The 26,521-nt window shown below is 44.8% G+C and overlaps 7 protein-coding genes across 8 annotated transcripts in view; 6 read left to right on the top strand and 1 right to left on the bottom strand.

Moving 5' to 3' along the window:
- Nucleotides 1–3,536, top strand: part of flnbl (filamin B, like) — a 51,142-nt gene extending 47,606 nt beyond the window's left edge. Inside the window, exons 43-46 of the mRNA XM_062460608.1 lie at nt 61–237; nt 1,370–1,588; nt 1,787–1,990; nt 2,191–3,536. Of these exons, the coding sequence (XP_062316592.1) occupies nt 61–237; nt 1,370–1,588; nt 1,787–1,990; nt 2,191–2,378 (788 nt within the window). The 3' untranslated portion in view covers nt 2,379–3,536. The remainder of the gene's footprint in view (nt 1–60; nt 238–1,369; nt 1,589–1,786; nt 1,991–2,190) is intronic.
- Nucleotides 3,094–12,255, bottom strand: LOC134020182 (deoxyribonuclease gamma-like). Of its 2 annotated transcripts, XM_062460614.1 has the most exons (9): nt 12,119–12,255; nt 10,435–10,562; nt 9,519–9,607; nt 8,386–8,478; nt 8,164–8,276; nt 7,822–7,934; nt 7,151–7,308; nt 6,760–6,856; nt 3,094–6,424 (listed from the first exon to the last, which is right to left on the bottom strand). In XM_062460614.1, the coding sequence occupies exons 2-9, from the start codon at nt 10,468–10,470 to the stop codon at nt 6,350–6,352; spliced, it is 774 nt and encodes a 257-aa protein (XP_062316598.1). In that variant the 5' UTR covers nt 10,471–10,562; nt 12,119–12,255; the 3' UTR covers nt 3,094–6,349. The 2 variants fall into 2 exon arrangements, with proteins under 2 accessions (XP_062316598.1, XP_062316597.1); XM_062460613.1 differs by lacking the exon at nt 12,119–12,255 and having other exon boundaries at nt 10,435–10,736.
- Nucleotides 4,448–5,526, top strand: LOC134020208 (protein SPMIP1). Its single transcript, XM_062460615.1, has 2 exons — nt 4,448–5,073; nt 5,297–5,526. The coding sequence occupies exons 1-2, from the start codon at nt 4,638–4,640 to the stop codon at nt 5,413–5,415; spliced, it is 555 nt and encodes a 184-aa protein (XP_062316599.1). The 5' UTR covers nt 4,448–4,637; the 3' UTR covers nt 5,416–5,526.
- Nucleotides 11,410–16,285, top strand: abhd6a (abhydrolase domain containing 6, acylglycerol lipase a). The gene is made up of 9 exons (XM_062460611.1): nt 11,410–11,607; nt 12,853–12,983; nt 13,639–13,798; nt 13,932–14,045; nt 14,216–14,348; nt 14,579–14,736; nt 15,044–15,098; nt 15,293–15,393; nt 15,539–16,285. Exons 2-9 carry the CDS (start codon nt 12,865–12,867, stop codon nt 15,713–15,715), a joined length of 1,017 nt encoding a protein of 338 aa, XP_062316595.1. The 5' UTR covers nt 11,410–11,607; nt 12,853–12,864; the 3' UTR covers nt 15,716–16,285.
- A 114-nt stretch (nt 16,286–16,399) lies between these two features.
- rpp14 (ribonuclease P/MRP 14 subunit) lies at nt 16,400–18,253 on the top strand. Its single transcript, XM_062460617.1, has 6 exons — nt 16,400–16,600; nt 16,902–17,024; nt 17,494–17,578; nt 17,687–17,763; nt 17,858–17,936; nt 18,117–18,253. Exons 1-6 carry the CDS (start codon nt 16,563–16,565, stop codon nt 18,168–18,170), a joined length of 456 nt encoding a protein of 151 aa, XP_062316601.1. The 5' UTR covers nt 16,400–16,562; the 3' UTR covers nt 18,171–18,253.
- Nucleotides 18,214–19,108, top strand: LOC134020224 (hydroxyacyl-thioester dehydratase type 2, mitochondrial-like). Its single transcript, XM_062460616.1, has one exon. The coding sequence runs from the start codon at nt 18,214–18,216 to the stop codon at nt 18,730–18,732; it is 519 nt and encodes a 172-aa protein (XP_062316600.1). The 3' UTR covers nt 18,733–19,108.
- A 171-nt stretch (nt 19,109–19,279) lies between these two features.
- pxk (PX domain containing serine/threonine kinase) overlaps nt 19,280–26,521 on the top strand; it is a 9,905-nt gene continuing 2,663 nt past the window's right edge. Inside the window, exons 1-17 of the mRNA XM_062460609.1 lie at nt 19,280–19,557; nt 20,727–20,777; nt 20,882–20,929; nt 21,197–21,383; nt 21,534–21,611; nt 21,935–22,008; nt 22,100–22,174; nt 22,798–22,902; nt 23,177–23,278; nt 23,619–23,780; nt 23,940–24,057; nt 24,319–24,397; nt 24,846–24,894; nt 25,050–25,127; nt 25,267–25,353; nt 25,729–25,792; nt 25,913–25,972. Coding sequence (XP_062316593.1) covers nt 19,456–19,557; nt 20,727–20,777; nt 20,882–20,929; nt 21,197–21,383; nt 21,534–21,611; nt 21,935–22,008; nt 22,100–22,174; nt 22,798–22,902; nt 23,177–23,278; nt 23,619–23,780; nt 23,940–24,057; nt 24,319–24,397; nt 24,846–24,894; nt 25,050–25,127; nt 25,267–25,353; nt 25,729–25,792; nt 25,913–25,972 — 1,519 coding nt within the window. The 5' untranslated portion in view covers nt 19,280–19,455. The remainder of the gene's footprint in view (nt 19,558–20,726; nt 20,778–20,881; nt 20,930–21,196; nt 21,384–21,533; nt 21,612–21,934; nt 22,009–22,099; nt 22,175–22,797; nt 22,903–23,176; nt 23,279–23,618; nt 23,781–23,939; nt 24,058–24,318; nt 24,398–24,845; nt 24,895–25,049; nt 25,128–25,266; nt 25,354–25,728; nt 25,793–25,912; nt 25,973–26,521) is intronic.

Raw genomic sequence — 26,521 nt, 5'->3', positions numbered from 1 at the left:
CCTTCTCCTCATCTTTGTCCCCCTCTCCCTGGCTGCCTCGTTCCTCCTCCCCTCCCCCAGACAAGTATGCCATCCGCTTCATCCCCCGGGAGAACGGCCTCCACTCCATTGACGTCAAGTTTAACGGCAGCCACATCCCCGGCAGCCCGTTCCAGGTGCGCGTGGGCGAGCCGGGACAGAGCGGGGACGCCGGGCTGGTCAGTGCCTACGGGGCGGGCCTGGAGAAGGGCACCACAGGTGAGCCTCTCGCCAACACACCTGGGGCTGTGTGTTGTGTGCACCCCGGCCTCCGTCGACTGGTACTTCCCTTCCTGACGTCGGGAAGGACGGTCATCTTCTCTGTCGGTCTACCTAAAAACTCTGGATGTGAAATTCAAATCTGACCTCCCTGTGTTGTGTGGTTCCTTCATTCTTACGAGGTCAAGGACCAACAGTGCAGTTTCTACAGTACACCATGTACTTGCCTGTGTCTAGTCTATCTACCTGCACATATAGAGGGCCACAATCCCTTCCATGTATCCCCCTCCCCCCACACCACCACCTGCCCCTCCAACCCAGGACCAGGACAGCAGGGTGGGTGGGAACCATATGGCTGGTTCTTCCACCTCCAGCATGCCGCTCCAACCCTCCCTCTGTTTCATAATGCAGATTAGATCAGAGGTGTCTCACGTTACTCCGCTTATTTGTTGTGGATCTTGTCCAAAGCAAAGACTAGGTTGTGGGGGGGGGGGGGTTGAGTCAGTGTTGTGTTGCAGCAGAGAAGAGGTTATTGGACAAACACATGGGTTCGGAATGTAGGTCCTCGCATCCTGGCAGCGCATTGGTGAGCTTAGCAGTTTCACCAACTATAGTATTTTTTATTTACGCTATATTGGAATGCAGCGAAAACCATTAGTGATATGTCACATAACGTTAAATCCTGCTGTTAAATGTGCAGCCCGGCTGAGTAGCCCTCTGTGTCCCAGGGTGAAGAAAAGAGACCAGGTTTTATCGTCAGTTTTAAATGGCACAGCGCAATGGTAGTGCTAAAGAATAACAACCTTGTAATGGACCAATCGTAAATCTGCCTTTTTACAATGCTGCCCTGCCCCTATGTCTACTTCAGATACCGTGTGTGTGTGTGTGCATGCGTGTCATTGTCTATGTGCATGTGCAGATGATTTATTTATGCAGCCAAGTCAGTCGGCTGCATCTGCCGGCTATCACCTGACTTCCAGATGTCTTGTCACATGGGAGCTACGCTACCAAAACTCTCAAAGTTCAATCTACCAGAGCGACTCCACTCTCACCAGCATTGTCTTATCTTATGAGAATAGAGATCTACGGAAGTCCAAGGAAAACACAAACGAAACTGTGTGTGTGTCTGCAGGTAACAAGTCTGAGTTTGTCATCAACAACTCCAAAGCTGGGCCCGGAGCGTTGGCGCTGACCATCGAGGGCCCGTCCAAAGTCAAGATGGAGTGCCAGGAGTGTCCAGAGGGCTACAAGGTCCACTACACCCCCATGGCCCCCGGAAACTACATGATCAGCATCAAGTACGGGGGGCCCAACCATATCACCGGCAGCCCTTTCAAGGCCAAAGTCACCGGTAAGAAATGCTCTTTGTCTGGTCACGTGATCCGGTAGTGTTTTGGAATCGGTGCCTCCAGCCGGGGTTGTGGAAAACAACCGACAGCTTCAGGAAATGACATCATATTTCATCATTTCTCTTCTCACAAGTGGCTCTGCTCGTTCCCCTCTCCTCCACCACTGCTCATCTTCTCTCCCCCCCCCCCCCCCCCATCAGGTCCTCGCCTGGTCGATGTGAACAACGCCAGCGAGACCTCCACCCTGATGGTCGAGCCTTTCGCCAGGTCTTCCAGCGCCAGCTCCAACAGCGCCCTGCCCAGGACGGCCTCAGACGCCAGCAAGGTGCTCAGTCGAGGCCCAGGCCTCAGCAAGGCCTACGTGGGCCAGAGGAGCAGCTTCTCTGTAGACTGCAGCAAAGCTGGTAAGAAGCCTTCTCCTCAGCCTCTCTAAGACGTAGATGCAAACCAAATTCAGGCAGGCCCCAGTGTGTCTGCATTGATCTCAGTCTTGTCCTCACAACTTCCTTCACTGGGTGCCCTAATGGAAGCCTGTGCTCTGTAATGCTGTGTTGGCTGTCGACTGGTGGTGTGTAGCTGACTGATGTTGGTCCCTGTTCCCCAGGTAAGAACATGCTGCTGGTGGGGGTCCACGGGCCTCACGTTCCCTGTGAGGAGGTGTTGCTCAAGCACATGGGCAGCATGCAGTACAACGTCAGCTACATCCTCAAAGAGAGGGGGAACTACATCCTGGCGGTCAAGTGGGGGGAGGAGCACATCCCCGGCTCGCCGTTCCACGTCACCGTCCCATAATGCACCGGGGGGCCGGTGGAGTGGGCCGCACCGCTCCGGGCGCCAACAGAAACGTGTGATTAGTAAGACCATGGAACTGTCTAGAGCCCCAATGTTAGGAATTGACAAATTTGCACTTGGTGACATCTTATACTGTAAGTGACAGGTAAATCCTTGATATTGCATTATCACATTTGACACAACAATGCACATTTTCCAAATTCACTCCTAATAATGGGATTAGCGACAGAATAACAGGATTCACTTTGCCACAATTTATCATTTAAACGAGGAGACCAACTGAACTGGAAGATGTGGAACCGAGAGTCTTAATATTTACTACTGATGTTCTGTGTTGTCTTCTTGTACTGTTGTATTTCCACACTTTGACATGATTTTACAACAGATGCCATAGTTGACAACCCATTGACCCATGTTGTTCAGCTGAACACTGCTATTTCCTGACTGGTTCTCCTGCAGTGTACTCAACTGTGACATGTTTGTGTCTGTGTCTGTACTGCGTGTTGAACCAGCCTCAGCTAAACTGACCACCTGGTTCTGCTTGGGGAATGCTCCTGGTTTTGCTGAGCTCTGCTCCAACAGAGATTGATGTTCCAATGATCTGTACTTCACTGTGAGCATGCAAGAAAGTCCATAGAAATTGAATGATGTTGTGTTTGTGCCATATACTAAGTGCAGATCTTGGGGAACGGATGCAACTTGGCGAATTTTTTGCGCAACCATATTGCTATTTCGAATATATATACCTGCTGTCTGACTGGTTTGCAACTTTGTGTTAAAATCTCAGTTGTCTATACGATGTTCATCCACCAGAAACAAATGCTTCTCCACTTGCTTTCTATACTCTGCACAATCAATTCTATCCTGGTCTTAAAATCTTCTTACACTTTCAGGAATAACTTTGTTACTCATGTATGTATACTTCTGATTCTTGTCTCGTCTCAGTGTAGGTTTATGATATCAACGATAGTTTTGATACCCATGGGATGAAAGTATTTTGTAATAAGTATTTTAAAAGACAAAACAGTCACACTTTTCTTTTTGTATTGGGTGATCAAATGTGAAAAACATGAATTGATCTATATCCTGTATGATGTAGATCTTGTACATTGATGTACGATAATAAAAGCAAACTGGAAATAAAGTTGAAAAACTTCATTTTTCTTGTGGTTTTTACTGTGTGGGATGAAGTGGTCAGTGTTTGGTTATCAGTGTTGTGACAGGCATATCCCCTTAGCTCCCTGGCCAACAACACTATATATAGTTATGTAGGGATGTCCTTAAGTAGCCTCACACCAAAACCTTTTAACAAATACTCAGAGACAGGATGTTAAATCTGCAGGGGCAGGAAGGCTGAGTGGCCAGGCGACTGCAGAGGACAGTCACAGACAAGTAAATGCCTGTTGTTGATGCTGCCAAAAGGGTTGGTTTTGTTCTCGTTTTTTCCCTTCAACAACAAAAGCATCCTTATTATTGTGACTCAATCCCTCTTCTGCTATCCTACTTGTTGACTGAAGGGTAATTGGTGAATGAATGGATCTTCTGTCCAGTTGCACAATAATAGCTTAGGCCTGGAAACTCTTTATAGCTTCCTGGTTTTATTTTTGTTTATGATAATTAACTGAAATTTAGGGGGGGAAAAGAATTATGGAATTGCGTACGTAAATGGCTCATCCTGCCTGTAGAGAGTTAGGGTTCTGTAATCCAGTCATTCCATTTGTAGTCCAATCACCACCATGTCTTGGTCTTTCGCAACATGGCATATTCATCTAGACTTATACTGCCATCATCTGGACAAACTGTACAACACCATCCATTTAAATGAATGGGTGTCCTATATGTCATGGCTTCCTCACCTACCCAGGCCTGAGGACACAGGAACAGGATATGGTAACTGAATCGGTCGTCCACCAGAAAAGAGATTCTCCCTTTGTTTCAACCATGCCTGTGCAGATGAAAGAAACCATATCAAGTGTAGGTGCAACGCTAGCCCATCGACATGCACGCCCTCTACTCTGGTTGGGTGACCTGAGAGAGGGAGGGAGGGAGGGCAACATACCACTCTTAGGTTTCCCAGCAGCTCCTGTGTTGTTGTCTGTGGAGCTGCAACCAAGTGCTTCAGCTCCTCCACGGAGGGGGTCCTACTAGCCAGCTCTGCTCTCGGGACAGGCAAGCCATCCTCACATCCTGATCTGAGGGAATGCTAAGTGGTGTTGAACGCAATTGACAAGCCTGTAGTCCAGAGACTGGGGAGTGAGAATGAGGAACCTGCTGACCACCCAGAACCAGAACTGCTACCGCGAGCAGATTGAGAAGGAGACCTACACACGGTTGGCCTGGAAGAGTCGCTACAGCCACCAATACCCCACTGCCTTCATCTCACGCAAGACCAGAGACCTTGGGCTTCCCAAACTTCAACTCCCAGAGTCCTCCAGGACCGGGCCTGCCCTCCCCCCGGTCCTGAAGCCAGGGGAGAAGAAGAGAGAGGTGCCTGCTCCAGTGGTGGTGCAGCGGTCCCTCAGCGAAGCCCCCCTGATGAGACCGGTGACCCCCCAGACCACAGCGGACCTGTACCAGGGCTTCTCCAAGGAGGGTAAGGGGCGCACCCTGTACCTGCACAGACGCACCCAGAAAGGCCCAGAGGAGAAGTTTGACTATCCTCTCCTGTCCTCCTGGGAATACGGCTGGAGACTGGGTGAGATATTACAGCCTTTACTCATACTATGTCAGTACCATTTGAAAGTGATCAGAAAGTGGGAGTTGTGATATGTGCGACGAGTCACTTTCATAGCTTGATCGAGGAGACTTCAAAGGATTAGTCAATGATATCTCACATGCTGTTGCAGTCGCTTACATCTTAGTGTTTTATCGTGAAGTACGATAATGCTATCAAAACAACTAAAAGGTTGTGTTCCTAGGTGACTATGAACAGGATTACAGATCTCCGACCAACGGGAAGTCAGGAGTGGTGAGGAACACTTTCTACGCGAGGAATGGGATTTTCAATTTTCCAACAGCGACTGATCGTCTTGGGTAACAAGCTGAACAACCTTCTCTTTCCTGCTGTTTTGGCCTTGTTATCACTGAACTCAAACAAAAAGCAATTCTCTCCAAATAACGAGTATAACAGTTTAAGTTGTTCGGTTTTTATAACTGATTATTCAAAAAGTGTCTTATAAAGTTGTTTATTTCAATGACGTGCGTTAAATGGCCTTCATATTGTTACAAAACATTGTTTGGCTGAATGGTTAGTACATTTTGAAAAGTCAAAGATCCCACATGCTTTGTGTTGTGGCATTACAGCATTCATCATGATAAGACAGGTCAAAGCTGCAAGCTAACATGAGACAGAAAACAGAAACTCTTACAGACTGTCTCCTAGCAACAGGAAAACAGACACCTGAAATCTTCTGGTTTATAATTAACAAGGCCAGTCACTGCTTTCTCTTACTGGGTCACATGACTGCAGGCTTCAGGTGAGACAGTGGGGTACAACAAGCTTTCCTCAGACCACCACTATAGCCTCTCTGTTCTCTCAGTGGCCCTGAATGGTTCGACCCCAGAAAGGATGACAGGGTCTACTCACTTCAGAGCAGCTCTTTGAGAGAAATATATTGTGTCTATGTTGTCTCTGATTCACACCCCAAAGGCTGAAAGGGTGAGCAAAACTTTTACCTGGTGGAATTACAGTGATGTTTTTACTACATCCAAACGTCTCTGTAAATGTATTTGACTGCAGGAACTAGATCTGCACAGGTACTGCACAGGTACTGCAGCACAGGTTGGATTGAATGAAGCCTCAAAAAAGAGCACTGGAGCAAAGCAAAATACTACAGTAGAAACACTACAGTAGAAACACTACAGTAGAAACACCCACAGACACACTACAGTAGAAACACTACAGTAGAAACACCCACAGACACACTACAGTAGAAACTGCCCCCCACAGACACACTTCTACAGGTGCTCCATCAGCCCCCTCTGCCTCTCCTCTGGGCTGCATTCACAGTGATGCACACTGGGAAATGGTCACTCACCAACAGTGCCTGAAACAAAACCAGAAAGCACAGTGATGAGGCAAACCCCCTTTGCTCTAACATACTAAACAGTGAGCAATGTGGAAAGACCAATGGTTGGTGAAAATGCTGTCACCTACTGTAGCTAGAGAAGTCTGTGTTGTGTTACAGGAAAACTGCAAAGCTCTGGCAGAAACAGAACTGTGGGATGCTGTAATATCTGAAGGTCTAGGCTTCCGTTCTATATCCCTTACTAGTCTGGCTGAACTAGACCCGCCTGTGTCTCTGACAGCTGTGTTCCTGATATACAGTACAGTAGTTCCTGAGTATTTAAAGGTGTGATTGGGTCGGCTGCAGGACTGCACCTGTTGCTCTGTGAGGTGGTACTCTCGTCTGAAGTCAAACACCTCCAGAGAGGTGGGCTCCACCACCCGGGTCATCTCCTCACCATGCAGCACCACCCTGCAGACAGAGGAGGCTGCATCAACCAGCCTCAGATCTGTTTGGCCTGCATACAGATGCAGGCCATACAGATCTGTATGAATGATCATTGACATACTTACGGTGTGCTTGAGTTAGTATTGGAAGTGTATGAAACTGTATATTAACTTAAGGAAGAGGAGATTCCCCAGACAGACAAGAACCCAATTCCAACTGCAGCTGGATGCAAAGGTGGAGGAGAGGAAGGAGGAGAGGATGAGGAGTGGAGAGGAGACCACAGGAGACTTTCCCCCCCAACCCCCGACGAGAGCGAACCTGTCATAGGCACAGCTGGTGGACTCCTTCACTGTGGTGTCGATGTTGTTGCCTGTCAGCCACAGGAAACTGCTGTTAGACCTCAGGCGGATGTTGGCCCACTCCCTCCGAGGTACGTAACCGCACGCGGCATTAAAGTCCCCTATGATGAGGTAGTTCTGCAGAACAGATCAAACAGGATACAGATCTTATAACAAAAAAAGCACTGAGCTTGAAAAGAAAAGCCTGATTTAGAAAACCACGTGTTTTTGCCAGGTGGCTGGGAGCTGCCGGCTGAAGGTGAAACTGTCTGTGCTAAATGTTTGAGGAACAGAACCCTTTCATTCACTGAGAGATCAGCTTCTCGTTTCAGATTTGCTCTTGATACAGAACGGCTTAAACGCACTGATACAGATAATCCACTGCACAATAAACACACAACAGACCTCTCATTGTTAGGAAATGGTCTGCATGAATATTAAATAACTTGTTTTGCCTTGGTTCATTTCAGTTCGAATATTTTGTACTGTAGTGTTCTAGAACATAAGGGCTACAAATAGCTAGTGTCAGAGATGGGAACCGCACAATAGATTTGGTTCTATCAACGGCCAGTATCCTTCCCTGCAGGACAGTTTGTACTGATTAGGGAGTAGCAGAGCAGTCCTTTCAGAGTGTCTGTCTTAGTAGTGTACCTCAGAAGTCCATCGTTGGTCCACATCCTGGAAGACATCATAAAGTTCATCTATCTCTCTCACGGCAGCATCTGGGGTGGTGTGGATGGGGATGATCACAAAGTCTTTCACTTCTGAGATGAAAGAGGGAGGGGCACATCTTCCATTAACATCTTTAAAGATTCAAGCATTTAACACACACACTGGTCATTTGGTCTAAGCACACAGTGGACTGTTCAAGCCCTCAGCAGACCTGTGAAGATAACTGAAGAGGTCAGCTGTTCTTTAGCCTTTGTATCACTACTGAACAAATAGAATCCTTCTAAAAGTGGCAACCCTGCTTGTCTGTCTCTGTTACTTGACCTGTCTTGGGGGAAGAGAACCAGACAACGAAGGGTTCCCTGGAGAAGGCGTCCACGTCCCCAGCCTGGGTGTCAGGGTACTGGTACGATGACTTGACAGACACCAGCCTCTGCCTGTGACACAGAACAGACAACACACGGACAGAACGGAGGGATGGAACACCCGTTCACAGCCACCACCGGAAGCCTCCTCGCAAGGACTGGGTCCCCAGTGGGAACTGACCTGTAGATGAAAGCATACTGCTCCTTGTAAGACTTCCGTCCCAGCCTCTCACTGATGATGTAATTGTACTCTGCCCTCCTGGACCTGTACCTACTGGCAGGTACAAAATAAGAGAGTTTGACTTGCTAGTGTTGGCTATTTGTTATACAGGGGATACAGGAAATGTGAAAAACCAATGGAAGAAGCAATGAGACGATAACAAAATTACATTCTTCCTCTTGTGACATAGGGGATACATGCTTATTGAGTTGTTTTGTGTATGTACGGGAGTACGACGGTACTTAGGAATGGTTTGCTGGACCCCATGTTAGTTTCCTCAAGGATCACAATGACTCTTGCTTAGAGCCTTGCTGCTCTTGTTGGTTAGTGGTAACTGATTTAAATTGTTGAAATATTTTTTACCGTTGCTTGCTTTTCTACAGGTACACTTGCACTTATAGCGATTCATGTTGTTTAATTGTAACTTGTTTAACTACATGCTCTTGTGGTTCTTCCCTTTGGCACGTATTTTGGTTGTTCACAATGTGTGCTTCATGTTTTGGCTACCCGCAATGTTTTTTGGGGCTATCTTGTTGTTATCAGTGACCTATGCACTTTGTAAAGCTCTCTCTTGGAAGTCGCTTTGGATAAAAGTGTCTGCTAAATGAATAAATTTAAATGTACTCTGTGTAGATTAATACTTTTTGCATACATAATTGCAGGATATTTGATTGTTTGTATTTTTGTTTGGTTATGTATTGCAGTTTTGCTTGCATTTCTTTGTGGGTTTGATTTGATGGGAGGGACTTGAGGAGGTTGCTGATGAGTGATTGGACATCCTCACCTGTTGCTGAGGAGTGGTTGGACATCCTCACCTGTTGCTGAGGAGTGATTGGACATCCTTACCTGTTGCTGAGGAGTGATTGGACATCCTCACCTGTTGCTGAGGAGTGATTGGACATCCTTACCTGTTGCTGAGGAGTGATTGGACATCCTTACCTGTTGCTGAGGAGTGATTGGACATCCTCACCTGTTGCTGAGGAGTGATTGGACATCCTTACCTGTTGCTGAGGAGTGATTGGACATCCTTACCTGTTGCTGAGGAGTGATTGGACATCCTTACCTGTTGCTGAGGAGTGATTGGACATCCTTACCTGTTGAGGCGTGTCATCAGCTGAGGGAAAGCAGTCCCACTGGCGTCTTTGATTTCCATGATCAGCATGATGTCACAGCGAGCAATGATCTGCATTGCAGAAAGTTCTCTTTTTAAGAAGACTGACCAACTCCTGTGTCATAACTTATCTAACATAATTGTTATACATGAAACAAGCTTGAAACTGCACTAGTTCCACCAATTATTTCAGATCAGGGACATATCTTAACAGTAACTAAAACAGGATAGTACATTGTCCATCGTCGTGGGAAACAAGGCATTCTCTATTTCCCAGCTTGCTATTTTCTGCTAAACTTTAAATGACACTTTCAGTTCTCCATTTTTTGAGATTCATTCAGAATTTGTATTATGAAAATGTAGCTGTAGACTATTATATTCTGTTGCATTATGCAAAGTATTTTCATACTAAATATACAGTATCCTCTTGACAACTTCACTAATACTCCTCCTAATGAGAGAATGACTTTAGAAACTTTGAGTTCAAGAAGTTCTACTGTAGTAATGCAATGGGCTTGAAGTGCAAAGGTCGTTCTGTTTACTCAGTTTGAAGTGCAAAGGTCGTTCTGTTTACTCAGTTGAGGAATAATTGCCATGGGCATGTACCGTTAACATAGTTTGCGAAAGAGGAATGTATTGGAGCAGCCAACTACTGGTTAGTTCGCAGCGTTTCTTTCACTCATAATAGATTCAACATCCATGCATTGTTTTAAACACATCCTGCCACAGACATAAATAAAGATGTTGTAAAATACACACAGCATGTACCAGAAACACAATATTTACACACATAACACAGACTTTGCGTGTTACATCTCGGTTCTGTTCAATGGGTTTAGCTTTAATGAATGATTCACAATACACAGTATTAACAGGTGGACCACATCTGACGTACTTACATCTAGAATCACATCTACCACCTCAGTCCTCTCCATCTTCCTCTCCCCGAAGGACTGGATGTTAAAAGAGCATATCTTCAGGGAAGAGACCTCACCGATGGACAGCAGGGCCAGAGCAAACCAGATGCCTGCCATTATTGACACAAAGGCAGCACAGTTCTGACCAGGTTTGACTGAGGGGTCACCAGTACAGTGGCTGATGATAGTTTCCTGTAGGACACTTATAGGCTTAGCTGTGTGACTCCCAGCACCTGACCTGCATGATTTTTCAGAGGAAACCACCTCCTATTCTCAGTTCTATTTTTACAAAGATGTTGGGTATCTGACTACTCTGCGGTTCCTGCTGCCTGTGACAGAGAGGTCACAGAGTACTTAGACAGACGCCCACACTGGTAGGAAATGTGTGGAGTGTTTGTATATTATATATATTGATATCTTCAATGGAAAATGTATAGCGGCAGTCACACACGAGGTTCACATCATCTCTATAAACTTTCTGTATGGTTGAGATGAAATGTAGAGCCAAATTAGAACTGCAATCTGATACAAAAACCTCGGAATAAAAAATAAAATAGGCCTGCACGTTTTCAAGTTGAACAGGCCATCTCTTTAACTAGGTCTAAACGTCAATTAAATTATGCTTTGAGAACGGTTTAATTTAACTGTCCTTTATGTATAACAGTTCACATGAACATAGATTTACTCTGATATAATTATAGCGATTGCTCTGAAGCTATGTTAGATCATAATACTCTGTAATGATGCAATTAATGACCTCAATTCAACCGACTCTCCTGATGCGATCACAGAGAATCCCTTATCATGGCAATTTCAAGGGTACTCAGAATAGTTACAATACGGAATCATAAATAGAATCTTCCTTTCGGAAGAGAATACATAAGCTACTTTTATCCGACAATGGGACTTTGATAGTATTTTTAGTCGGCAGTCAAGAAAATTACATATCCACGCGCGTTCCCCTCCCCTTTAAGGCAGTTGAAAGGTTCTTGTATATTTCGCAAACACTGTTTCTAATCTCTTCTACCAGTGAGTCAGATGAAGATCAAGATGCACCGATGAAAATTACGGTGTTATTTCAGACAGAGCACAGACGGATATTCATGTTCGCTGGATCAACACAAGTGTTCCTTCGTTAGTGCCTGAAGACGAGAGGTAAGATTGAACATGCACAGCGCAAGCTATTTATTTAAGTGTTACAGTAGTATGAAAGCTCCATTGTCACAAAATGGATATAGCCTCTACTGGAGATAACATGAATATCTACATTACATGACCTAAACCGATTGAACAGTTTAGCAAATTAGCATTCGGTACTTTCTCATTTCCAGTTGTTCTTGGGTCCGTGAACGCATCACCTGGCATATTTCTATATAGGTCACGTTCTACCAGGTTTATTAATAGGCTACAACCACTGCAATGTGCTTTCAGGTTGATTTAGTTATAGCTGATGAGGTCTATTTTCGTTCCACTATGGTAGCGCATGCTCTTACGCAACATAATGTAGCGGGGTACTCTCCTAACAGACACAGTAACAGATCAATCCTTTCCTCGGTCTATGATCCTTGTTAAATGCATTAAAAGGCATTGCTTATTTTTCATATGATGGGTGTACCGCCGATGTTTCACATTAAAGGCCCTCTCCAAAGGACCCGCTGAGACTCACCCTCGGACCCACTTGGTTTGCCACAGTGAATTGAAAGAATATCGGATCTATGTAGAGCACTTCTCTGTTTGTCTCTGTGTATCCTGTGGCATGCACAGATTGATGTTTCATGCTTCCATTATGCTGGTTATCGCTCCCTCCTGCCCCTCTCTCTCTGCCTCTCTCTCTCTCTCTGCCTCCCTCTCTCTGCCTCTCTCTCTCTCTCTCTCTCTCTCTCTCTCTCTCAGTCTCTCTCTCTGCCCCTCAGTCTCTGTGTCTCTCTCTCAGTCTCTCTTGACCAGTTATTATAGTCTCTCTTTCAGTTACAGCCCACTGCCAGAGTGATTCTGAGATTGTTGGTAAAGGAATATGCACTGCCTTCCTGGGCACTATAGGAACTGCTTATTGCAGCAAATAAGAGTCCAGTGAAGGCTACTCTGGCTACTGTATTCCCTGAGAGACTGTTGTTGCCGGCTGGCTGTCTGGCTGCAGTGGTGCTCTCCCCAGGGTCCACACACATGAGTGGCCTTGGCTGCTATGGACTGACTGTATAGGTTGTGACAGCATTCCAAGACTGCAAGGGTTGACATCAGCAAGCGCTCTGCCTCTTGGTGCATTGCAAGATTCTGTCTTTCCTCTTCTTTGTTAGTCTGTCCCTGTGACATGGTAATGCAGACACGCCATCCTTTTAAGTGGTGCTTTATTGGTTATGTGTATAGTACCTACTCTACTGACATTCCTGTGGTGTCTTGCAGGGGAATCTAGCCATGGACCTGGATGTAGTGAACATGTTTGTCCTAGCTGGAAGTACTCTAGCCATCCCCATCCTGGCATTTGTGGCTTCCTTCATGCTCTGGCCAGCTGCCCTCATCAAAGTTTACTACTGGTAAGGAAAAGAAAAACGTCTTGTTAACTGAGAACAACGACAAAAAGATCAGACATGCTTGAATGTGTTTTTGTGGGGGAGTTTGAATTAGAGTTGAACTGGGTAATTGAAGGTTTGTGGTTTGTTGTGTCAATGTGCAGTGTTGTATTATAATTAGCCTGAATTGAAAACACTCCATGGAAGTTGACCTTTAACTTCCTATCTTTTTGACCTGCTTATCATTTGGGCTAAAGGTAATGGCTACACACACGTGCACACACTCGTGCACACACTCGTGCACACACACAGTCATACAGGCAGACAGTGTACAGTCAGTGTGACCTTACGCAAACTGCCTGGTGGACCATGACTAGGCAGAGTGAGGCGGTAAACGTCTTCACTGCTCCCGTCTCTAAGGAGGCTCTCTGGACCTGGTAGAGCTTGACTCACTCCTTCAAGGTCAGTTAGGATCATAATGAAAACTCTTCATGCTCAGTGCCCTGAGGGGTCCCTCAATGACAGACTCAGCCAAGCTGAAACCATAACACAGAAGCAGTGCCTGAGGGAGAACGGGAAAGATGCTGCAGCAGCAGTTCACGTGAAGCACTGTGTTGTGAATTGCTCGGGGCACGGTTCCCTATTGAACGGCCCCCCTCCCTCTTTCGTTCTGCCCTAGGTACTGGCGGAGGCGGCTCGGCCTCAAGGTGGATTATGTCGACTGCGGAGGATACCGGTTCTGTTACTCCCACAGAGGCAAGCCGGGGGGCGGCCGGCCCTCTATACTGATGCTACACGGCTTCTCAGCCCACAAGGACATGTGGCTGTCTGTAGTCAAGGTACTATCCCTACTTCACAGTCCTATGCTTCTGGACATAATGGCCTGTGCATCATAATAAACAGCATTTCGATTGCCTGGGTTGTTGTTGGGAGTTTTGAACTGTGTGATTATTGTGCATTTCTGCTCTTTAGTTTCTCCCGAAGAACGTGCACGTGGTATGTGTTGACATGCCAGGGCATGAGGGGACCACACGAACCAGCGCGGTAGACTACTCCATCGAAGGCCAGGTCCAAAGGATCCGCCAGGTAGGGGGCTCATCTTTATCGTCTCATCACTTCCTGCTCTTGAAACAAAGCTTCCCATAGATCACAATGATCTCCAACGGGCATTGTTCCTTACCTGTGTTGTATACCAGGATTTATTGATGTAGGAGTGTCCCCTGACTATTCAAAATGCTACTTTGTCTCTTGAGTAGTTTGTAGCGAGCTTCCGTCTGAACAAGAGGCCTTTCCACCTGGTGGGTACGTCCATGGGTGGAAACGTAGCTGGAGTGTATGCTGCCCGCTTCCCCACGGACCTCTGCAGTGTCACTCTCATCTGCCCGGCGGGTAAGGAAGCTTGTGAATGTTAAAGTTTTCAACGAATGGTCTAGCTGAATCTTAGTCATGTGATACTATAAGGAAGCTTGGGCAACAACAGTTTATTGTCAATATCAACATGAAGCTAGAATATGTGCCACATGTCGACACGAGTTTACTACTGTTATAAGATATTTGACACTGAATTTCCCTGTCATGAGGAACAACTACAATGCAGCACTGTGTGGTCATCTCCCCAGGTCTTGAGTACCCTAACGAGAGTAGGTTTGTGGCACGTCTCCGTGAGCTGGAGAAGAACCAGAACAGCCAGGACATCCCCCTCATCCCCTCCACCCCGGAGGAGATGGAGGAGATGCTGAGGCTCTGCTCCTTCGTCCGCTTCAAGATCCCCCAGCAGGTACCGAGGACGTCCACAGAGTGAGAAGTTTTCGGAAAGGATTGAAAAGGACTGAAAATCAATCGTCATTATGCGTGTCCCCTACTTAGCGAGGACATAGAATTGACCTCTGGGATGCGGAAGGCATCATTGCTTCCCCTCCTACAGTACCTCCAACCCTCCATCCTCGGCTGTGCTAAACCTATGCTGCTCTCTGTATTTTTCTCTCGTGGGAAAGTTGAAGTGAAGCAAAGGACCTTCATATTTGTCTGTTCCGTAGAAAAGATAAGAGCTCAGCTGTTTTTTTCCCCCTCTTTTTTCATCCCAGATCCTCCAGGGATTGGTGGATGTGCGGATCCCCCACAATGACTTCTACCGAGAGGGTCAGTGGGTCCACTGGAATTACTGATGATAAAATACATCAGTCAACAGTTATAGAATCAGTCCATCAAAATGATTGTCCTAGTTATGTTCCGTATGACCTATTTTGAACAGAATTGATTTGTGTGTGTGTGTTAACGGATTTTTCTAAACTATTCATGAAGGGAATGGTGTCCTCTTCTCTGTCTCTCCTCAGTTTTCATGGAGATCGTAGGAGAGGAGTCTCGACATTCTCTACAAGAGAACCTGCGCCTGATCACGGTGCCTGTGCAGGTTATTTGGGGGAAACACGATCAGGTAGGATCAATTGACAACTCTTAACAGAGGAGTGAAATAATAGATTTCATTTGACTTTCTTTTTTCATTCTACACCTTAGAAATACAAAACAAATGCATACCTCTAGTTAGGTGTGCATATGATAACTCGTCATCCTCCTTATAGGTAGTAGATGTATCAGGGGCCACAGTGCTGAAAGAAGCCATTCCAGGTTGCCAGGTGGACCTCCTGGACAACTGTGGTCACTCTGTTGTGATGGAGCGACCTCGCAAAACGGCTCAGCTTATCATGGACTACCTGAACTCTCAGCACAACACACGCAGAAGCAAGAAGCTCTCTTGAGGCATTCCCTTGTACCACTGTACAAATACTGTTATCTATTTTGTAAATAATTTAGGTTGAATATTTTTGTAATCCAGTCCAGACTCAGGGACTAAACCTGCATCACCCGGCCCACCGTACTGTCTACTTACCTCATTTTTCTGTTTTCTAAGTTAAAGGTTGTGGCAGGCAAAGGATTTATATGGATACAAATCCATATGGATACTGATCAGAGTTTTGTATTCCATTCCTGTTACACTACGAGGTGTAACAATGTGAAACTTGATTTATTTTACTCTTTATTTTACTGACAACCCAGTTTACAAATGTCTTCTCAGAAGAATTATAGAAGAAAACAGTTTATAAAGTACTTATATTTACCCCGTGGTGTCATGTAGAAGAAAACCCTAACATAAAGCACTAGCACATAGAACTACCTTAGTACATTTCTATTGTGCCCTAAGCAGTGGCAACCAAAGCACAAAACATTATCAATGGCAGTATATTCCAAGTTCTTCTTGTTTAATTATTTATGTCACTTCACAAGAATACTGATACTTAATTGTCAAATACATCATTTTTAGAATTATATCTCCTTGTCATCCATTTATTTCGGGGTTTTTACCATCACAAATTGTATGCGAGTTCAACTGTTTTCAGATTCAGATATAACAGTGTGGTCATGAGAACAGTGCAAAGTTGTGGGCAGAGGACTAGAGGTGGTTTTGTCCTACTTCATCGCTAGGTGGCGATATAGGCCTTCTAGAGCCCTTGTTTACAACTTGTCTTGCGCACGCGCACCTGGGGGACAAACACGTGGGCGGGGGTCAAGAAGGAAGCAAACTTGCTGGCACTCGTTAACATTTTAATGCGGATTCTAACAAAGAAAGCATATTTGTGGAATTGGTGAGTATAGCAGTACAGTTAGACATTTTTCGTTGGGTATTTTTGTGGCGTGGAATAGTATAATTTAGTCTCACTAACTAGGTAGCATCTAGCTAGCTAGCATACTTACCTCCACATGCATGACGGATGTAGCTTGTCTAACGTGGTATTAGCAAACACAAGGTTGAGTTATTACATAATGAATGTTAAATAAGTGAACGTTTACCCAGTCCAGCCAGCTATCTACAGTCCTGTTCTGACTTGAGTGGTTGAGCTAGAAAATAACGCTGGCGACCTAAATTCCCTACTTGTTTGTTTCAAGGCCAAGGGGACACGATTGTAACCATAATAGAATGCGGCGCGCTGGCAAAGTGGAGGGACCTGCAACTTACGAACGTGTTGTGTACAAAAACGCATCAGTATACCACTATATGAGGATCTCCTTGTAAGTTCTAACCTTTCCATGATATGAAATGTTGTGTCATTATACTTCCAAAGCATACTGTTTAGAAATATTGCTATTTTCCAAACGTGCTTGACCAGGACAATAAACTGTATACAGTCAGTAATGCATGCTTCGGACGACCAATGCCATTGCTGCCAGGCAGCCCCCTTTCTTGCAGTTACGTCCACTGTGTGCTGATGTTAAACGCCGGTGTCCTATCATTATTGTTACCTTTCAGAACTGGCAACCAGCAGATGCTGCGCTAGCGTATCTGTAAAGTTAGGGTTAGCCTTATATTTTTGCGCTACAGTAGCAAAAAATGACAACACTGTCATTGACAACTTCCTCATGTGTGTTCATTTAGTAGATTTGTGTCCATTTAAAACAAAGGCTAGCATGATCACCTGGTTGTACACCATACATGCACCTACAGTCATGACTGTTCAAGTATACATCAATCTATTATTAGAGAATTGGAAAATGAAAGCACCAGACTCAGTGCGGTCCAACTGAAGCAGCTGATCATCACTGGCCTCAGAGATTTGTATGGAGAGGTAATGTAGCATTCTGTTCAGCCCTTGTCATGACACTTCGCAGTATTGAAATTATGCACTTGAAGCACTAAATTATGTTTATACGGGACACCCTCATCCCGTTTGTAGGTTGGAGCAGCATCACCTTTTGACCTGTTGAAATTTGATGAGAAGACATTAACTGCAGTGCTTCGTGTTTGCAACAGGTAATTGCTTCACCTGCAATTAAATGAGTTAACCTTTTTGCTTATCTATTAAATGTGTACACTACATTTACTGTTGTGGCCCTTTGTCTCTCAGTGGCTTTGTGAAGCTGTGGAGTGCCCTGACGTTTCTGGGATTCTATAAGAATGAACAGTGTGCTTTCAGAATCCTTCAGGTAGGCTGTAATAATGCTGCCAGCCATCACGTACTAATCTTAAAAGTATTCTATAGACAGCAGTTAACAATAAGTGACCATGAATGAGCCAACATAAACGATTGAGACAATTATGCAATGATGTGAATCTTTTTGGGTCTATCAAAGGCATACCTGAACTTGTCTCACTGGTCTCCCTAGGTGTCTCCTTTCCTGCTAGCTCTGTCTGGAAACAGTCGTGAACTAATTCTGTAATCGGGAATCTGGGTGGAAGAAGAACACTTGGAGAGGAACCAAAATGCAAAGAATGAACAGTATTTGGAGAAATGTCATATCCAAACAAAGGGGCTCATCCTTCAACTGTGCTGAAGCCAGGGGATCCACCAACCCCCTTACGTGTTTACTTGGTAGCCGTCACCTCTATGTTGGCGAGCGGGCCTCGCTGACCAAGGCCTTCAGTGCCACAGATGTGGCGGTGTTCGCTGAACTGACAGGAGACACTAATCCCCTCCACTTGGACCCGGTGTATGCCAAGACCACATCTTTTGAAACTCCCATCGTTCACGGCGTGCTGATAAACGGGCTCATATCGGCTGTACTGGGGACTAAGATGCCTGGCCGAGGCTGCATATTCCTCTATCAGGAAATCCGCTTCCCTGCTCCTCTGTACATTGGAGAGGAGGTTCTGGCTGAGGCGGAGGTGAAGAAGATTAAGATGTCATTTGCCTTCATAGCAGTCACCTGCTCTGTGAAAGACAAAGTGGTAATGGAGGGAGAGGTGATGGTGATGATGCCAGAGGACAAACAAACACCATGAGAAGAGGGATAAGAATTTCGGTTATTTCAGTTGCACTTTCTAAATATGTGTTAACTAAAATCATTTGTGTGGGGTGTGTGTGTGCGCCAACCATCTTTACATGGAAACCTACGAGTAGATTGGGGTCATACAATGTTTTATTGTTTCATTAGATCTGGTCAATTAAGGACGGAGGTCCAAAGATAAGACATTTGAGATGTGAAATGAGTTATGTGTAGGGGATGAGGTTAAGAGATGTGTGTGTATGCATAAGAGACCTAGGTAATACAATCATACTAACAAAAAACAAAAAAACACCCAAACATCACTTACACAAGTTTAGTCTGTTAAACCTAGTATATTTCTACATTAAATAAATTGAATGGATTGAACCTTGCATATTTGTGTGATTATTATGACCAATATAGTATTCAGGGATGTAATTAACCTGTAAAGTTATATAGGTTATTTTGTTTCAGTTTCCTTTTATAAAAAATGGATTGAAAATTCCTAGTCGAATGTCTCCACCTTCAGGGCGGGGAGCTGCTACGTAGCCTCATTAACCACGTTGAACGAGAGAGTCGGAAGCCATCCACCCTGTCCGTCCTGTCACTGGCACAGTGCAGCTCACGATATCACTGAAAGATCAAGCTACGTAGTTAACTAAACATTTAGTCGAATTTAAATATAACCGCCTGTCATTTTTTTAAATTGCGGCCTCATTGTGGTTGTACCTATGTCGGTATGGCGTTTTTGGAGAAGCCCTTACCTGGAAGGGTACTGTTGGATGATACAGTTGCTCTGACGGCGGTGATCGAAGCGAGCCAGAATTTACAGTCACATACGGTAAGCGAGCGAAATGGTGGAAGGCGCAATAGCAAGCTACCGTTACTTTCCATAATGTCAATATCTGCCTCACCATTTTATAGAGTCACTAGCTGAAGAGGATATGCATAGCTAACAGTAAGATAGCTTGCCAATCTTGTTGACACAAGTTTAGCTGTGACTCACAGTGTGAGCAAACCGACGCTCAGTCATGTAAAATAGCATGCTACTGCTAGCAGAGGCCATTTGGATGCTTTGAAGTCAAACTAGCTCCTAATCGTCAACTTGCTACTCACGATTTGTTTAATAAAATGCTGTAAATGTGTTATATTTGTTTCTTATCAGCAATCACCCCGCCAGAATGTTGTAAATGTTTTGAATGTGTAGCTGGGTAGAAGCTAGTGGTAGCTTGCTAATTTGCTAGTTGAACTTGAATACAGCGTTTTGTTTTGACAGTATTACAGCTGGTTCATATCATGTGACGCTGTTCATCACCGGTCCGATAAACGTAGCTATTAGCTGGCAAGGGAAATTGAAGTGCTGGTGAAATGATAACTGAGACGTTTAAATGTACGACCTTACAAATAGGGTAGAGCCTCGGATCAATAATATGAAATATCTAACCTAGGGCAAAGCTAAATCACATTAGTTAAGATTGCTTTTGACTTTGAGGTAGACTAGAAAAATAGACTGATGATTGTGTCTAACCTATAGGGCCTACTGTGTTTACTTTGAAGTAAGGAAATAATTCCCAGATTAGATTTATTATAAAGACACCTCATGTAATGTTCCACTTCCCTCAGTACTGTTGCTGGTCCAGGACCGGATTATCTGAAGAGGCTTAAGTCAGAACTTTGGACTTTTGCCGTGGCTTGGTTCAGTTACCTTCCATTCACACATCCTTTTGTTGGTCAACAGGATATACAATTTGTCTATCCTGTGAAACAGTCTAATTAAAACTGACCTTTGAGAAACATTGTGTAGGAGTAACATGAGTTCTTAGTCTTGGCTTCTTTGTCTGTTTGAACAACGCCCATGAGCAAAGAGCAGTAATAAAGGTTGGGTTGATTCATAACCATCATGGACCAGTCACATGAAAAGAAGTCAGCAAGAATAAAAGTATGAGAGACGACACTTCATTATTCATAAATGTTTATCTACGTTATCGCTTCTGTCTCTTCCTCTTCCAGGAATACATAATCCGCATACAAAGAGGTGTTTCTTCAGATAACAGTTGGCAGGTAAATGAGAACCAGTTTCCTTATGAAAACATCAATAACTAGTCTGGGGAGTTTTTGTTTTACATATTATGCCCATCACTGTTTAATGTTTCTTTTTATTGCAGGTCATTCGCAGATACAGTGATTTTGACATGCTGAATAATAGTCTGCTGGTAAGAGCTCTACTGTTTACCATGACAGACGTACTGTCCTCCCTGGAAATTGTATTTCTTTTTTTACAAAATGCCTAAGTTGCATTGTTCAGGGGAAGCTCTGTTTTTGCTGAGGTTTTACAAGCGAATTTCCTGTGGAGTTCATTGTTAGAATCTCGGATTCCACACTGTTAACTCTCTTACTATGTGTCTCTTTAGTTCCAAACTCTCTCACACACACACACACACTCTTACTCATCAACTTTCTCCCTTCTCCCCAACTCTCAGGTCTCTGGCATAAACCTGCCTCTCCCGCCTAAGAAGCTGTTAGGGAACATGGACAGAGAGTTCATAGCAGAGAGACAAAGAGGACTCCAGGCCTACCTAGATTTCATTACCCAGAACCATGTGCTCTCCAGCTGTGAACTAGTAAAAAAGTTCCTGGATCCTAATAACTACTCTGCCAACTACACAGGTCTGTATAACTAATACCCAGTAATGGGTACATGAACACATGAACATTTAGAAGAAAAAAAAAGAATGTTAACATAGATGAGTACATTGGTTTCTTTAGATGCACCATTTCTTAAGAGATTGCTTCACTGAACCATACATTCTGTTGCAGAAATCGCCTTGCAGCAGGTGTCCATGTTCTTCAGATCAGACCCAAAGTGGGAAGTTGTGGAGCCTTTGAAAGACATTGGTAAGACAGAACATAAGATCCCCTTTGTCAGGATCAAACTGATGTAATGAAATCTCTCCCTAGGTCATGAGTCCTCCATGTCATGTCCTATTAGGAGATAAATATGACAAATAGCATTTTATTAGTATTATAATGCTTCATCAAATGAAGTGTGATTGAAACGTGCTGCTTACTATTAGTAAGGAGGTCAAGTCTTTACCTTGAAGTGATTTAATGAGTGCGACAGGGTAAATTGATGTCATGTATCTTTCCCAGACAACTGTCTACATGCACATGTTTGTCAGCCAAGCTGTTTATGTATAACAAAGTGTTGATGTATGCAGGATGGAGGATACGAAAGAAATATTTCCTTATAAAAAACAAAGATCTACCAAAGGAACGACAAGTATTAAGTTGGGTAAGTGTCAAGTCATTTCTTGACGTTCCACAGCTTGCGATTAGCGTTCGGAGTGTCTAATTGTGCGGTTTTATTTCGCCCTGTCTCATAGGTTGACCTGGGTCCAGATAAATTCCTGTCAGACAAAGACCTTCAGTCTACAATGAAGCTGCTCCCTACACTGGCTGTGCGTACCGTCTTCATTCAGGAACACTTTAACCAGCCCTCCTCATAAGTGTACACATACAGTACCAGTCAAAAGTTTGGACACATTTTCCACAGTCTACCAAACAACCTTCTCTCAGTTTTCCAATGTATGTTATTCCACTGACGATCTCTGATCTGCTAAGACACTCGTTTCTACCACTATTCTCCCAGTACACCGTACTGGAGCCTATATTTATAGTACAAGTCAGCCCTAACTACCAGTATAAAATCACTGTTGTGTTTATTGGCTGGTTCCGTGCCTTCAGCCTCTCAGGCCTCTCCCTTGAATTCACCCTCAAGCAGCTGATTAATGTGTGAGTGAAACAGGGTGGAAAAAACCCCAGGGTCCCATGACTGCTCCATCGCCCCACAGATACCAAACATCGTAACGCTCCGACCACAGTGAGATTATTTGTGTCGAGCTGCTGTCAGTTCCCATTCTCCGATGGTTAACATGCGTTTAACTTCAAACTGATACACTTAACGGAATGGCCAGACATGGCTTAAAGGTTGACAGAGAGCATCCAAGCTGAGGTGGAAGTGAAATATTTGTCATGGAGTTGGGCCAGATCTCATAGTTGTGATCTTGTCTGTCCTCTCTAGAACCCGTACATCTACCCAGTGACGTTCGCCAACACCAGTGAGTCCTCAGCACTGGTCATCAGGCTGTTCAGTGAGAAAGGCACTCTGAGAGACCACATATGCAAGGTAACCAGTCTGCCTCTCCTTGACCTGTGTTTCGACAATATACCAGGCAAGGTTTTTCAGTTAATGCATAACTTCCTTTTGCATGTTGTCGACAGGTGTTAATATAGCTGACGTGCTTCGTTTTTTTCTGTCTAGTCAGCAAAGGATGGTTGTCAGAAAGGGTTTTATTCGCCATGAAAGTTTGGAAGGAATTGACTTTGGCAGGAAGGTGCATAGTGTGACATTATGGGTGTTTGATGTGTCTGTGTGATGTGTCTGTGTGGCCCTCTCTCAGGTGAAGCCCAAAGAGCCCTTCATGAAGAAGTACTGCAACCCCAAGAAGACCCAGGGCCTGGAGCTGCAGCAGATCAGGCTCTACGGGCGGCAGGTTCTGGAGGTGGGCCCCGCATCGTTTCTCATTCACGTGTGGGCGTGGCCTCCTTCTCCCTGCTGTCTCAGTAGCATGCTCTACTTGCACGCCCTCTCAGGCATGGCAACAAGAATGGATTGGTATAGGATAAAGCCTGAGGCAACCCTAGTCCATGAGCAGTCAAACGATTCCACGGGTCTGTGTTTAGTGTGACACCAAAGACTTCACTGTGGACCTGGTTGTCTACCTCAATTAACGACCACCATGAATTAAACATTTCCGCAGACTCTTTCCAGGTGTTTAAGGGACTCTGTAAGAGGGACGTCATCTCATAATCCTACTATGCTTTTGTTTGTGTCAAATGCAGGTCCTGAAGTTTCTCCATGATAAGGGCTTCCAGTATGGCCATCTCCATGCCTCCAACGTGGTGTTAGAGGACAACACCTGCAAGTTGCTGGACATAGAGAACAGCCTTCTGGGCCTACCGTCCTACTACCGGCCCTACATAGCCCAGTTCAGGAAAATCAACGTAAGAACCAGTGACATGCATGCACACAGTCTGTAGGACGTTGAACCCTAGACATGCACATTCCTGTCGTAGTACGCCGTTTTTACAAGTTTTATTTTTTACAAGTCAGTTTTTTTCTCGACCTCATAACCAAGCCTGTGTGTTTGTGTATGACTTCAGACCGTAGAGAGCATCGACGTCTACTCGTTTGGTCACTTACTGTATGAAATGATGTACGGCAGCCCTCCGGACACGGTGCCCGTGGACCAGTACCCACCGGCACCTTCCACCTCAGTGGGTATGTGCCTTTGACTCGAGTCATAGTATGGTAATAAGACCATAAGACACTATACAAACCAGTGAACAAAACCTTGCAGTGACTGCTGATATTAAAGGCTGAAAATAGTACAACAGTATAATGTACTGCATGTCTTTCTAGCTGGCCGTTCAAATGTGAAAACTCGAAGGCCTGCAAATATACTGTGCAATACAGTGTCAGTGGACAATTCTGGGAAGGATTGATTAACGATTTCTTGTATTCCCCCCCGTCTGCCTCCAGTCTCTGTGTTGCAATCCATCCTGTCTACTGAGGCCTGCAAGACAGGGATGCCCACTCTTGCGCAGCTACTACAGACACCGTGAGCTCAAATCAGCCCTCATTCAAAACACCCAGTATACTACACTACTACTTTGTCCTTTTGTGTACTTCTCTGTTTCTTTCCGCTGTTGCGAAAGACTTGAAAGGCAAACTGTCGGGAAGCATGAAGGGCAGCCCCATCCCTCTTTGTAATTCGATTCTGCTTTCATAGCAATGTCCTTATCCTTGTCCTCTTCCACCCCCCATGAGAAACACTGACTTATGTTACGTAGAAGGATGTCTCTATGTCTGTATTGGTACATGTATAACTATATTCCCCCCCCCCCCCCCCCCCCCCCTCTTTGGTTTATATAATAATGAATTTAAGGGTTGCACATAAGAGACCTCATGACCAGGATCACCACTGTGACCAGCTGTTATGGATATTACACAATCAGGATCAGGATTGATATGTCGTTTTATTACAATGTGTCTTCTGGTGCTCGCAGGCTGTTCAGCGACGTGCTCCTGTACCACTCAGAGAAGCTCCAGTTCAAGGTGTGTGTGTGTGTCACCTGACTTGGATGCCTCCATATTAAATACAGGAACATCCTATAGGACAAATGTATTTGTTTTATTCTGTCTAGGTATAAATGTTCACTTAACTTTAAAAAAGCTATTTCAGTCACCAACACTGTCATCCTTCGATGCAGATCCCCACCAAGTTAAAAGATGCGCTGAAGACCGCCCGAGAAGGCTTCGAGAAGCGACTTCAAGAGGAGCAGAAAATGGTTTGTCTGACAGGTTTTTATTTCAGCCAGTGTGTATTTTGTGGGCGTGTGTCTTGATTTTAAAGTCAAAGGATTGTTTCTAACTGCCATATCCAACTGTTGATGATTGTTATGGTTGATGGTGTGATGTCTTCCTCAGATCCATCAGCACAGGAGGTTGACGAGAGCTCAGTCCCACCATGGATCAGAGGAGGAGAAGAAGAAGAGGAAGATCCTGGCCAGAAAGGTAGAGAAGCCTCTTAACCCTCAGAGAGAGTGAGAGAGAGGGGGTGAGAGAGAGGGGGTGAGAGAGTGAGAGAGGGTGATATGTGGTGAGAGAGGGTGAGATAGGGCGAGAGAGGGAGTGAATAGGAGAGAGGGAGAGAGGGAGTGAGAGAGAGTACTGAAGCTTTAATCTGTTTGGCCTTCTTGGCCCTATTGTGTCTGCCCTCCTGCTGGCCAAATCTGTCCCATGATGTTGAATTGTTGTATTGATACTGATTATAGTTAATGACATTCTAAATGACTAGAAGACCTACATTCTTACAGAACTGTCTGGCCTTGTGAGTGTGCTGATTTGGCTGTTGTAGCTATCAGAATTATATCACTAATCTACTTGCAGAAGTCCAGGCAGTCAACCTATGAAAACGAGGAGGACCTGTCTGTAAAATATAACAACAACTCTGGTATGTTGGTGCTATGGTTAATTAAAAAAGAAAATATATATATTCTCCAATATTAGAGCCCCTGTATGTGTGCTTATTATTAGTTTAGCCTCCAGCTTTCTCCCTGCCCCTCCCCTCCAGGTTCAGGAGCCAGCTCCCCACCCACGTCTCCATCCTCCCCAACACCCCCATCCACCTCAGGTTGGTGCTCTAGATGCTTCTGTCCGTTTTGACCTATAACCCCCCCACATACACACACACACACACACCACCCTTTCAGCCCGGCTACTGCTGTACTGTACGACCTAATGCTTTATTGAACCTTATTCAGTCACTAGACAAAACCAATCTAAACCAATCCCTGTGGGAATGCTGTCTCAGCACATGGTGGATGCTTATTGAGTGTTTGAGCTGACCAGCAGCTCTCTTTCAATGGGAACTGTTTTTGTTGGCTCTAGTTGGAGTTGTGGTTAATGTGCTCCCCCTTGTGGTCAAAAAGAGACAGAACACTCGTAAACTGGCACCAGAGCAAACAACTATAACCTCTACTCCCCTTTATTGCACTAGATGTCTGTAAGTGTGAAGTATGTGATCAAGGATATGACAAGGATATGATGTTACTGAATGTGTCACCAGGGTTGTTCGATAAAAAGGATGCATGTTTTTGTGCCCTTAGTCTAAAGTACATACATAGGTCTGAGAAGATATTCTATTAATAGCCGGTGTCTAAACATGAGCTGTTTATAATGT

The sequence above is a fragment of the Osmerus eperlanus genome, chromosome 1 (genome assembly GCF_963692335.1).
Source record: "Osmerus eperlanus chromosome 1, fOsmEpe2.1, whole genome shotgun sequence".
Lineage (NCBI taxonomy): Eukaryota > Metazoa > Chordata > Actinopteri > Osmeriformes > Osmeridae > Osmerus > Osmerus eperlanus.
The sequence above is the reverse complement of the archived record's forward strand: the minus strand, read 5'-3'. Positions and strand labels throughout refer to the sequence as shown.